Raw genomic sequence first — 14,021 nt, forward strand, 5'->3', positions numbered from 1 at the left:
ATGCACACTTCCTGCCATATTTTAGGCTCTTAGTTTGGACTCTCTTTTTGGAATGATAGGTTGAAAAGTATATAATACGTATTGCACTGGCAAGAGATATGTTGTCAATGTCACTGAAATTCTGAAAAGTCAGGTATCCTCAGGGAGGCCTCTCATCAACTGAGAAATGAGTTAAATTTTATCTATCTATCCCTCCATTCATTTATAGATGAAGGAATCCAGACATCTAGGTCCGTGGGCTCCTGAGAGGTAGTTATAGGACAGCTCATCTGACTTATGAGAAAAAATTCTTTCCCCTTCAGTAATGGAACTTCTAAACTTAACTTCATTAGTACACACTCCAGTCAACTAAGCTAGCTTGACAGCCCTTAGATTATCAAGAGTCCATGTTCTTTGGCTTAAAAAACAAACAACAGCAAACAAACAAACAAAAAAACCCTCTTTCTTAATCAAAAGATAATGCAGTGAGATATGGTGAATGAATAAAATATTTGGTTGAAATTGGAGCTCTCTGGTATGTGAGAATGAATATCATTATCTGGAAATCAAAATCATTAAAAAAACAGTTAAGGACATTGGTGTGAAAGTAAAAGGAATAATTTAAAAATAGCTTCCTAAATAAAACCATTATCCCTCAAAGCATAGCTATTTAAAGGAAACTGTGAAACACTGCTTGGTTCAAAGATCTGTGTGCACACTGTGCATGACAAACCAAGAATACAAAATAATGTGCATAAAAGCCAATGTTTCCATAAATGGTCATAAAGGATTCATGTTTTTCTCTCTATAAAATTTACAAAAGCAGCCAGCAATGTAACAATAATTATACATAAATAGTCTTATTTTAATCATTATTATTGTGGGAGTATAATTGTAGATTGGAAACCCATTCCAGATACAGAAGACCTATAGTAACAGAAATAACTTGATAGAGTTTTTCTAATGCAGTCGATGGTAAATGTGTATTTTGTTCAATAGGAAAACTATTGAAGTGAAATGTAAAAAGAGTTCATATTATAAATCTGAATAAACATTAGTTTCAAACTGACTGCTGGCAATTAACAGGAAGCTAAAAACTCCAGTTCTACTAGTCACTGCAGAGCTAGTCACAGAAAACATAAACCAGACCACTTGGGATTGCCCATTCATAAGCTTTTTAAAAGATCTGGTTAAAACAAAATTTGTACAATTTTTCTCTCAAACATAGAATTATGCAATCAGGAGTTCTGGTCGAGTTATCTTTATTAGGTGTTCAGTTAATACAGTAATACACACAAATTTAAAATTCACTGCTTTGTGAATTCTTACAAATATATGCAGTACAGAGATCAATAAAAGGGGCATTTCTGGCAGCCCAGACATTTCCTCTTTACCTCTATCAGGTAATATTTCCAAAGCCTCCTCTAAAATACTTTCTAATTTCTAACATTATAGGTAAAAATTGTTCTTAAACTTTATATAAATGAAATAATATATATGTTCTCTTGTTTTTTGACTTGTTTTTACAATATCATGTCTTTAATATCCATCTTTATTTTCTCACTCTACTGTTAAAGGACATTTGGATTGTTTTTACTATTTAGTTATGAAAATTGTTTTAACATGCATTTTTGTACACATTTTTGAGGGTATATATATTATTTTTTATAGATATGCACCCGTACATTTTGAGAAGAAATACTGGATTATAAAGTAACATGTTCAGCTTTACTAGGTGATGTATATAATGCCCATCAAGACTGATTTACAGGGCAGCCTGGGTGGCTCAGTGGTTTAACGCCACCTTCAGCCCGGGGCCTGATCTTAGAGACCCAGGATTGAGTCCCACATCAGCCTCCTTGCATGGAGCCTGCTTCTGCCTCTCTCTGTTTCTCATGGATGGATGAATAAAATCTTAAAAAAAAAAAAAAAACAGACTCTGAACTACACAATCCTTTGTTCTATAATGCTTATACTTTATTTTTTTTTTTATACTTTATTTTTTTTAATATTTTATTTATTTATTCATGAGAGACTGAGACACGGGCAAGAGGGAGAAGCAGGCTCCATGCAGGGAGCCCGGGTCTCCAGGATCATGCCCTGGACTGAAGGCAAGAGCTAAACCGCTGAGCCACCTGGGCTGCCCCTAATGCTGATAGTTTATGATCACAATTTCACATGTAATTTATTTTGTAGTATTTGATGTATTTAAATTATATATATTTATAAAACATAAAATATGCACATATAAAATATCTAGTATCCAACATGTATCTACTTTTAAAACTTTAAGTGGAAGAGGATTTTCTTAATCTGCAATTACCTAGAAACATCAGAGAACTAGTGTTCATATTTTGGCAGGGTGTTTCATCAGTGACCCACACACAAAATGGAGCTGAAATAATTTCACTTGAAGCCACTGTTTTCGACCTTTTCAAAGAATGATTTGGCTTTTAATCAGAAATTTGTGTTTCACTTTGAACATGGAACACATCATCCAAATGCAGCTATTTCCATACAAATGAACTACTTTCCATATCATAAGATTAATAATGAACAGAATTGCATTTCTACAAATGTATGGAGGAGTTCATGCAGAAGACAACTCTGATCTACTTGAACATGCAATGTATCTGGTGTGTTTGAAAGTTCTGATCTCTCATTACTCTTGAGGGATAAAAGAATAAATATGTGTTGGTGATTATGAACCTCCATTGAGTCAATCACTCTTGATTTTAACAAGGGATAAGTTGAAGTAAATTCTATGTCCAGTCTCTACCTTATTGTAAATGAAAAAATAGACAGCTATTTGGGGAAAATCTAACATAAGTGGAAAGAGTGAATAAAAAGAAAGATGATGCTATCACTAAGTTTGCATATATACATGAAACTGTGGATTGGAAATGGTTCTCCCATTGATTAGCTATGCACATTTATACAAATAAGAATTTGTCTAAGCCTCAATATTCTTATCCAAAATGATGTGCATAATATCTTCTTACAGAAATGTAAGTTTCAATGTCATGAGCTAAGTATTTCATAAATGGAATATACTTCTTGCTATAACCATGTTATTATGATGGTGATGATTTATTTTATGCTTCTCTAAGCTTTTTCACAATCATTATTTTATTTTAACAACAAGAATACTTTGAGAATGACTAGAACATGCATTATTATCCCCTTGTTCAGAGAGGAGGCTCTGTCCTCCTTGTACTACGATTGCATGAAAGAAACAGGACAAGTGTTGATCACTCCTTCCTCCTAGTTTGGTTCTTTTTCTCACCCCATCTTTCTGTCTTCCTACATATTGATTCATAAGTGAGTTGTGTTTCATCTCATTGAGTGTGCTTTTGTGTGTCCCTCAAGGATTCTCAAGTCTCCATGTCAATAAGCATAAATTCTATGTAAAAGAAGCTCGCTTTGTCTGGATCTTTCTTCTACTCCATTGATGCTCAACCACTGGCTAACTTTTTCTTTCTGCTTCCTTTATTTGAATTATCTCTCTTTCTCACTGTTAGAAAGTATATTTTGGGTTGGATGAGCTGCTGCAGTATATTCACATTCCTTGCCCTACCATTTATCTGCCACTAAAAGGATGGAAGGAAGTAAGGAAGTAAGGAAGTAAGGAAGTAAGGAAGGAAAGAAAGAAGAAAGAAGAAGAAAGAAAAGAAAGAAAGAAAGAAAGAAAGAAAGAAAGAAAGAAAGAAAAAGGGGAAAAGAAAAAATAGCTAATTTTCCCATTAGCTTTATTTACGAAAGCATGTGTCACAGACCCAACACTCAAAGTAGTTTTCCTCAGTTTGGAGGTCAGTGATTTCCAGGGTACTTAATTCATAAACCTGCAAGTGTACTACCATATTTCCACTCCACCTACTTAGCTTGTTGGCATGATATCCAGGCTTGTGTTCCTATGGTTGCATGATTGCTATTACTCTCCCAGTAATCATATCCTCATAAAACCAAGTGCAGGAGCAAGATCAGGAAGAGAAAGTGTCTCCCTCCACTGGCTTTTAAGAGGGACAGAGATATTTCCAGGGGGCTACAGTTTTTGTCTTATTGGCCAGAATTTTACCCCAAATCAATTCCAAATCCTTTCACTGCCATGGGGGGTGAGGGGTAGAATTACTATAGTTGTCTTAGATTAATCAAAGTCTACTTCCTGGGATTGTGAATGGATACAGCCTTACCTGAAGCATATGCATTCTCTCCCCAATACTTGTAAACAATTAAGGTTCTATTTCAAAGGAAAAAGGAGAACTGTTACCCAGGTACCCAACAGTGTCTGCCTTGGTCCTGTCATGTCTGGAGTGGTATATGTCACAAAAAATGATCAATTGACCCCAAGTTCTTCATTCTTCATTGACCTAATTAACTTTCTTGTTTTTTCTTCATCATGAATTGCTGAGGGCATGGTCATGGAGTACTTCACCTTGGCACTCTTGCTGGGAAGAGAGTCTTAGTGTTTCTGTGTATATATAGTAGAGGTATCTTGGACAAATTTTTTACTCTCTATGATCTCTTGTGTCAGCCCCAGAGCAGCTATGAACTCTTGTTATTTGTAGCAATATTTCTCTTCTATTTTCTCTTTCCCTCCCCCATCCATGCTCTGTTGCTCAGTGATGCACATTTTCCATTTTGACTGATCCCTTCTGGGGCACAAAAGCTTCAATTAGCAGCTTTTCATAAACTGTTGCTTCAAGTACTTATTTTTTTCTTGGTCTTATTATTAAATTATAAGTCTATTACTATTGGTGTTTTTGAAATCCATCTGCCAGATAATCTATTATAATACTTTGCAAGTTTGTGCTGTGTCCCAGCAGAGATGCTAAAGAGAAATGAGTTTTGATTGTCACAAATTCAGTTTCAGCTTGAGGAAAAACTGACTAGAAAAGTTATTAGCCTCTGAATTAGCTACTAAAAAAGCTTTGAAGTCATCTTCCCCTGAGATCTTACATAAAGGGCTAAGTACGCCTGTGACGATTTGGAAATTTTTAACGGCCTGGAGGGGAGAGTAGAGATAACTCTGAACTTATATGCCACATTATATCCAGATTTTTGCAGGCCTCTAGATTTGCCATGTAGCATGCAGATCAACCAGTTTGTAAGTGTGGCCCAAAATCAGGAAACTTAGGGTGCTGGGAAGGGTGATATCAGGATACCCTACCCAACTGCTAGACAATAGCTTACACATGTAAGGCTGTATAAAATGGCCTCTGCTGCCCTCTGGCCCCTGGGAAAGAATGTAATCCAGGAGGCCTGCCTCACTGAGAGAATATGAGTGCTCTGTGCCCTGAAAATGCCATCCGTGGTGATGTGAGTAATGAGAGAGTTTCATCTTCTACATCATGGAAATAGTGTTTGCAATGAAGTGTGTCAGAGACTAGTGAGACTTGGATTCAAATTATGGTGTTTGAGGAAATCCCTTTACCTCTCTTAGACTTTTTTTTCTCATATACAAAAGGCAATAACACCATAGAGAGTACTGCCAACATTAAATTCTGTCAATGTATGGAACAATCCGTATGCTGTCAATTCTCTGTTAAAGTTACGTATTTTAGTTTTTCCATTTCATGTCCCAGTAATGCTGGTAATAGACTAGAAAGTCATAGAGCAGGAGCTGTAGAAAATAGAGCTCGAGGCATGTCCTTCATGCCAAGGCTTCATGAGTCCAGCAGTCTCAGGATAGCAGCAGGAGGGGAAATGGGACATGAAGTCGGGGAAGTAAAAAGAACAAATACAAATGCAAAGTGGTTCAACAGCAATTTGGGTACAGTCTTAAGACAACACACACCTTTGCTTGTTTCCATGGCAAGTCCTTCAGACAGGCCCTGTGAATCCACTGGGAGATATAACTGTTTAAAGAGAGGACAGGATCAGGTTGCATCTTCAGGCTCCCTCACACCTCCTATCTTTCCTCTGACAACACTCCTTCCCAAGAGACGGATGCCCCACACTGTGAAGGTGGGTCACCCAGACTCTTCAGATACCTTCCAGAAAGTCCACTCCCAAGGCTGTAGTTTTATCAGAGCCACCTGCTTTATCTGATTTCAGGAGTAGAGAGAAGCCAGAACTTCCCTGTTTCTGCAATTGCTGAGGTTCTTGCCTCAAATGTAGCTTTGGGGAATCTTATTGGGGAAACTGGAGAGGTGTTCTTGTGGGGGCTTGTGAAAAGTCTTCAGACAGCTTCCATTTTGAGATAGGAACAAGGTTGTCAGCTGAGGATGAGAAGGGCGGTGTTTGTGCTAGTTGATTGAAGAAGGGGGAGGTGTCAACTCATGGTCTAGAAGAAAGGGCGAGTGAGCTGACTCTGATGATGTAGTGGGATAACAGCATAATGAAAGTGAGGAATAACAGCAGCCGCCAAGGCTTCTCACTGGGAATAGGGAGTAGTGCATAGACTAGGTTCCTACGTAACTTTTTTTTTCTTTTTCCTGTCACATGCATCAATTTTTCAAGTCATGTCAGTAAATATTGATGGATCACTAATACACATCAGCAGATATTAAGAGATGTACAATATAAGGAAGGTTTAATATGACAAAAATACAAATAGCTCATTTCTACTCAAATACCCAAATATCTTAGCTTTGCAGATGAACATAAAGAGATGGATAATTCAAAGCATAACATTGGTGGAAATTAGACCTGTCCATGTAACAAGTGTGGGAAAAATCTCAGCAGGAGGCAACACTGTGATTTGAATGGTCAGGTAAATGTTGGATCCAACCCAGTCCAGGGACAATAGATAACAGTTAATAAGGAGTGTTGAAGGAAACAGGGCCACAGAGCCAAAGGTGACATGACACAGGCAAAGGTGAGGCTGTGATGAAGGACACTATGTATTTCTATTTTCTTATAAACTAATACAGCTGATGAGATGAACTCTTTTTTTTTTAATATTTTTTTATTATTATTTATTTATGATAGTCATACAGAGAGAGAGAGAGAGGCAGAGACACAGGCAGAGGGAGAAGCAGGCTCCACGCACCGGGAGCCTGACGTGGGACCCGATCCCGGGTCTCCAGGATCGCGCCCTGGGCCAAAGGCAGGCGCCAAACCGCTGCGCCACCCAGGGATCCCGAGATGAACTCTTATAATTAATCTATGAGAAATAATTTGGAAAAACAGAACGGTGTTAGATATGAGAATGTTTTGAATGACAGATGCAGGCATTGGGTCATTTTCTTGCTGAATGTGAAGCTCTGGATAATTCATGAGTTAATATTAAATAACTAAGATTTCTTAAGTTTATATTTTAATGCTATTACCATTCTTTATGTTTCACATGTTTTAATTCATTGAATGATGTTAATAACCTCTGCTCTCACACAAGGTGCTATAACTTAAAAGGTCTCAAGATTTTCTGATAAACTTAATCTGTGGGGATAAGTGAGGGATATAGAAAGCACATCTCTCCCAAGAGACGTGGGTAAAGCAATAAAAGCAGGGATAGCTTAAACAGACATCCTTCCTGAGTAGACACATTTCAAAATATAGCCAGAGGCTTAGTTCCCTTTAGATGGTCCCTGACCTCCTGACACTAAGTGCAATGGTAAAGCAGCCCTCTAATTCCTATGCATCTCATTCTGTCTTCCCCGGCCTTGATTTGATATTGCACTTGATTCTCTCATCCCAGAAGATGTTCCCTTGGTAGCTCTCATCCCTGCTATATTATACATAGACAAAAATATTTGATCCCCAAATACTGAAGTGTTGGTTGGTGTAATGAGTTTCTACCCAGAGAGGGATTCATATGATCTTTATGGATATTCTTTTTCCTATTTCAATACACCAAGAAAGATCATTTGTTAATTGAGATAAGTTTTATATCCTTTTAAAGAAAATATAAAATGTTTGACATTTCTAAGTCCTGAATTGTTTCCCCATTCACCCAGAAATTTCTGTTTAATTACATGAAATCAAATATAACAAAAGCATCAAGTTTTCCAAGCTTTTATCTGATTCTTTTTTTTTTTTTTTACCATTTCATTTATTGGTGTTCAATTTGCCAACATACAGAATAACACCCAGTGCTCATCCTGGTAAGTGCCCCCCTCAGTGCCCGTCACCCATTCACCCCCACCCCCCGCCCTCTTCTCCTTCCACCACCCCTAGTTCATTTCCCAGAGTTAGGAGTCTTTATGTTCTGTCTCCCTTTCTGATATTTCCCACACATTTATTCTCCCTTCCCTTCTACTCCCTTTCACTATTATTTATATTCCCCAAATGAATGAGACCATATAATGTTTGTCCTTCTCCAATTGACTTATTTCACTCAGCATAATACCCTCCAGTTCCATCCACGTTGAAGCAAATGGTGGGTATTTGTCGTTTCTAATGGCTGAGGAATATTCCGTTGTATACATAGACCACATCTTTATCCATTCATCTTTCGATGGACACCGAGGCTCCTTCCACAGTTTGGCTATTGTGGACATTGCTGCTGATTCAGATATATATCCAGTTGTTGAGGTTGGATATATGGAATACCAAATATCCAGAAGAATATTACCTAAGAGGAAGTGCACTTGGTAAGAAGTCTAGAATCCTATGCTCTTGATCACATCTACCATTGGAACAAGGAGAGTCTACCTCCAGCTTTGAAGATCCCTTCCCATAGTTACAAATAAAGCTACCTGTGAGTCCTTGCCCACTACAAATATTTGTTGTCAGACTAAAAGCAAAGAGACAACACTTACCCATTAAGCCTGTTGAAGGAATCAAGTCAATCATGAGGGATATGCTGAAGTTTCTTCCTCTAGACTAAACCTCTTTTTTAAGCTATTTAATATTCATCAATAATCAGCATGAATTCACATGTATAAGTTCTTGAACTAAAACAAACATAGACATCTCCATTGATTAGTTATGTTACTTTAGGTTGTGTTAAGTAACTTGATATATTTCAGAAAACTTTCACCTGAAAACATAGAATGATCATTTATCACAGTCTTTGAGGATACCCAATGTCAGACTGTGAATCCATGCTACTTTGGAATCTGATGGATTCCACCAAAGAATAGAATATAAGTTTACAGGTGATGTCTGTCTCTAGATATTGATTGAAACTTAAAGACTGATTATAATATATTCTAGTATTCATATATTTTAAAAAGAGGAATGCTTTTAGATACATCCAAATTAAATATAGAAAATATATATCGTGTGGGGGGAATCAAGACAGAACTCATGTATGTACCTGGTAACTCACCTACCAACCAACTCTTGTCTGCAACTTGCTTATTCTTCTTTAACTCCTTATAGTTGCAATGTAAAACCAACATCTTGACTTTTATTGAAGTGACATTCACATAACATAAAAGCAATCATTTTAAAGTGAACAACAATTCACTGGTATTTACTACCTTCATATCATTGTGCAAATACCATCTCTCTCTATTTCAAAATATTGCGTCACTCAAATAAAACTGTGTACCCAATAAGTGGTTACTTTACATTGCTCTTGTGTCCTAGCCATTGGCAATCATTAAACTGGTTTTTGTCCCTATAGATTTACTTTATGTGGATATTTCATATAAATAGAACCATGTAATTAATGACCTGTGATATCTGGTTTCTTTCACTTAGCACAATGTTTTTGAGGCTCATCCACACTGAAGCATTTATCAGTAATCCCTTCCGTTGTATGGTTTAATAATATGTCATGGTATATATTAGTGTCCTAGGGCTGCCATAACAAAATAACACAAACTAGTTTAAAACAACAGATGTTTGTTCTCTTCTGGAAGCTCAAAGCTCCATATCAAAGTTTCAGAAAGACAATACTTTTTCAGAGAACCCTCAGGGAAGCATCCTATTTTGCCTCTTTCTAGTTTCTGGTGATTGCTGGCCATCCTTAGATCTTGGGATTATAGCTGCATCACTACAATTTCTGCATCTACCCTCATCATGCCTGTGTTGTATGTCCTCCCTATATCTGCATCTTCATACGGCCTTTTCATAAGGACCAAAGTCATTGGATTTAGGGCTCAACTCTAATATATTATGACCTCACCTTCACTTACCTAATCACACTTTCAAAGACCTCATTTCCAAATAAGTTCACATTCATAGTTACCTGGGGTTAGGACATATTTTTCCTAGATTTCTGAGTGTTGGATTTTGTCAAGCACCTTTCCTATGCCAATTAAGATGATCATGTAATTGTTTTTTCACCTTCCATTTTATGGATATGGTATATTTCATTGATTGATTTCCTTATTTTGAGTCTTCCTACTTGTTATTCTGCAGAGCCTAATTTTCTCTACTAATCCTTTTTTCATGTCCTAGATTTAGTGCTTTCTCCATGTCCCCAAACACACTCTGTGTATCTTTATCACTACATTTACTGCATTGACTTATAATTGTCTCTACTCTGTGAACCAAGAGGTCACAGAGGCCACATTTGATCCAGCTTATATTCCCCAAACCTGGCACAGTGCCCAGAACATAGTAAGTGTTGATAAATTAAGGTTGAATATCTGAGTGGGGGATGTTGAACACAAATTGCATAACAGTAAATCTCTGTTTTCTGAGACTTAGCCAAACTTCAAGTCGCAAATTTAAGAGCCTCCTTATGTGTCAAACATTCCTTTATGACCCTCAATTCTCTCATCTTAATTTCCCTAATACTCTTAGAGTCTAAAACACTTAATCATCACTTATAGGTGTACATGGAGGCTATGTTCTCACTCATCTTCCCAATCCACTGATTTTTTTTTTTTTTATTTAGGATAGTCATACAGAGAGAGAGAGAGAGGCAGAGACATAGGCAGAGGGAGAAGCGGGCTCCATGCACCGGGAGCCCGACGTGGGATTCGATCCCGGGTCTCCAGGATCGCGCCCTGGGCCAAAGGCAGGCGCCAAACCGCTGCGCCACCCAGGGATCCCTCGATCCACTGATTTTAACAAGAAATCTGTACTTGGAACTTGAAATGTTAAAATATACACTGAAAGAAAGACAGAAAATGTAATTGCTTAGAATTCTTTAAGACATTGAATGGTTTCATCTCTTGGATTGATTAAACATTAATTAATATAGTATAATATAAAATAGATCAATAGTAGAGGATTGTTTAACCATAGGAACTGTGAAAAAGAGCCACATATGTGAATATTGACCAAATCTATCCAATAAGCTTATAGAAAAATAGTGTCATTGGAAAAATCACTTTACTGGGTAAATAGATTAATCAGACTATTTTATCTGTGTATCAATAAACATTCTATTTTCTTTATAATTTATATAATTCTAATTCCATGGTCAACATCACTTTTCTTATTACTATTTGGCTGTGTATCTTCAAGGTCACGTAACACAATACTTTTTTCATTGTAAACGAATGTATTGGCACTCTGAATTTATATATTAATCACAGAATCTAAGATATTATTAGCATAATAGAGAAAGGTGCATCTGCACCAGGTGAATAAGCAAAATCAGATTTCTGGGGCTGCATAAATCGTTTAGGTGAGTGTATTATCTATTTACCATGAAGTATCCCAAGAGAGGCATCATCTTGGTAATTTTAACCTAAAACTAATTTGCTATGCATGGTGTGAATCATATATAGCATTTAAGTGGTATGACTCTTAAATAGATTCTTTAATCAAAAAGAATGAGTCCAAACCCAGCTCCACCACTGTCTATATGAACTTGACTATTTACTTAATTTTTCAAAGCCTCAGGCTCCCCATATAGAAAATGAACATAGTTATAATACTCAAATTCCAGGACTATTATAAGGACTAATAAGATGTCTCCTATAAGTTCTCAAAAGAGGAACTAATATTTGGTTGGTCTTTCCTAGTGCATTTCTAAGATGAGCACAGGACCCAGCTGAATTGCGGGGACTTACTAAAATGATAATGCAGAGCTTTAGTATGGATTTCTGTACCTTCCTATGTGTTAGCACAGGGGCCCATCTTTATTCAAAAGACAGATGTCATCATTTCTCTCCTAATATATATTTTCCCCATACATGATGTGATCACTTCTCTCCTTTATGGCTTTGCTAAAAGCAAATATTACTGTTCCATAAAAAAGAGAGTCTATATTACCCCTCGTAATAACAATGGTGTCTAGCCATTAGATATGGAATCCCTGAGATGTTGTTTTGGCAGATTCTCAGGTCTCATCAAATACCTACCAATGGCCACTTTTGTTACACTAGTCAGAAGTATACGACTGTGCAAGTATGAGCAAGGATGGAATCTCAATTTGTGCTCTCCAGGTGAGAACAGAATCCATCAACAGTCGCTTATTGGTTTGTATTTCCTGTACTTGCAATATACTATAATTCATAATGGCCTCTAGCCATCTATTCATTGGCTAATTTAGATATTAGCTTCTCTAATAACTGTAAAGAAAAAATAAAGAGAGAGTAAAGTCACCTATTGGCTGTACTTTAGCCACATAGAGAACTTTGATATTGATCATTTCCACTGTATCTTTGGCATTATAAATATATATAGTAATGGAAAGATAGGTTTATTTATTTGTTTGTTTGTTTGTTTATTTCTTGGCCCAAGAACGAAAGGCCCTGCAACTTGGAGCATGATACACCTTTCCCTGTAAACTTTTTGCCTGTTAGTAAAGCTTATTTATTACGTTTGACTTCTTCCCCAAACAGGAGAAAAATATGTACCCTTGATATAATGGTTGTCTTTTGTTTTATATGCTATTTTCATTTTGTAAAAAACATCTACTTTCTTTTGAGTATTGCTTTTGCCACTACTCCAGTCATTAGGTCTGGGAAGAGTCCTATTTGGATCTATATGGAGCCATGTCAAATTTGATTCATCAAGAAAGATAGAGAGGTCACCTCACACTCTGTCACTCAGTATTTTTCAAAATGGAGCTCAGAAATAGAGCCACTCACACTAGTAAAGGAAGCTGCAAGACTTTGGGACCCCAGTTTTAACATTGGTGTTTCTTTTTTCTCCTTCTTGGGAAAGTCCAGCTTTATTTTTTTTCCCAGTGAAATATAATGAAGCCTGTACCACAAAGAGAAATAACACAATTCAATTTTTGGTAACTTTTGGTCTCTGGCTGTAGATATTCCAAAGCACAACTATATCCCTGACTTTCAATTGTTCGAGTTGTTTGATTCTTACCTGAAGGTAATACCAGTTAAGATACAAACAGGTAAAATATCCTTCCTTCAAGGTAGGTAATTGAGGAAATCTTAATCAAGGGGCTATTTACAAAGGGACCAGGGAAAGCACAAGACATGGAATGGTAAGCAGGGAAAACCATTGCTTCTCTTATTCAGTCCTGAAGGAGCAAAAGGAGGGAAAGATCACCAGAAAGCAGAAAGAAAATTTTATAGAGAAAGCTTTATGGCAGTAGCTATAACCTTTGCACAGGGGAATATAGCCAAAACCAGGTGATGCAAGGAGTACTCTGACCTCACTCTCCTTATCTTTATAATATCCTGCCAGTGTCGAAACAAGAGGCCAAAGAACACGGAGTCTCATTGATACAATTCACATGGGTCAGCATCCTAAAGACAGAGCAGATAGAAAAAGGCAGGGATGAACCAAGTGTGGCACATATAAGATGTCCAGCACAGACCCAATGAGCCAGTAAATTCTCCCTTTAGCTTATATTAGTTCAAGTTGGGTTTCTATCACTTGCAAACTAGAACAGCCCTGACTAATGCACTTGGAATTCTCCTTTCTAGTTTTTGTCAAGTGCCTGCCTGGTCCACTTCAATTATCTCTAACCAGGGACTTATGCAAAAAGGGTGATGATAAAAGAAGTGGGATTAGCAGTTGATAGATTAGCCAGTCAATTAACCCATGGGACCTACTTTCCTCTTTCCAGAAAACAGGCAGTAAAGATAGCATGTCTTAAAGCATTCTCTAAGCCAGTGAAACACCTGCTCATTTCTGTTCTTTCACTCAATCCTGACAGCAATTAAATCTCTCCAAACTAGTTTTCTCTCTTGACAGGTCTGCCTACCTAAATCACACATGTTTTATTTGACCACATCACAGCAAATCAACCCACTGCTCCACCATATGAATTGCTAGTG

The 14,021-nt window shown here is 37.1% G+C and overlaps 1 protein-coding gene across 1 annotated transcript in view; it reads left to right on the forward strand.

Annotated features, from left to right (window-relative positions):
• Window positions 1-5,622: 5,622 nt before the first annotated feature.
• LOC121482114 (synaptosomal-associated protein 23-like) overlaps window positions 5,623-14,021 on the forward strand; it is a 36,414-nt gene continuing 28,015 nt past the window's right edge. The window contains exon 1 of the mRNA XM_041739951.1: window positions 5,623-5,943. Coding sequence (XP_041595885.1) covers window positions 5,623-5,943 — 321 coding nt within the window. The remainder of the gene's footprint in view (window positions 5,944-14,021) is intronic.

This window comes from Vulpes lagopus, chromosome 24 (assembly GCF_018345385.1).
Source record: "Vulpes lagopus strain Blue_001 chromosome 24, ASM1834538v1, whole genome shotgun sequence".
NCBI classification, from domain to species: Eukaryota; Metazoa; Chordata; class Mammalia; order Carnivora; family Canidae; genus Vulpes; species Vulpes lagopus.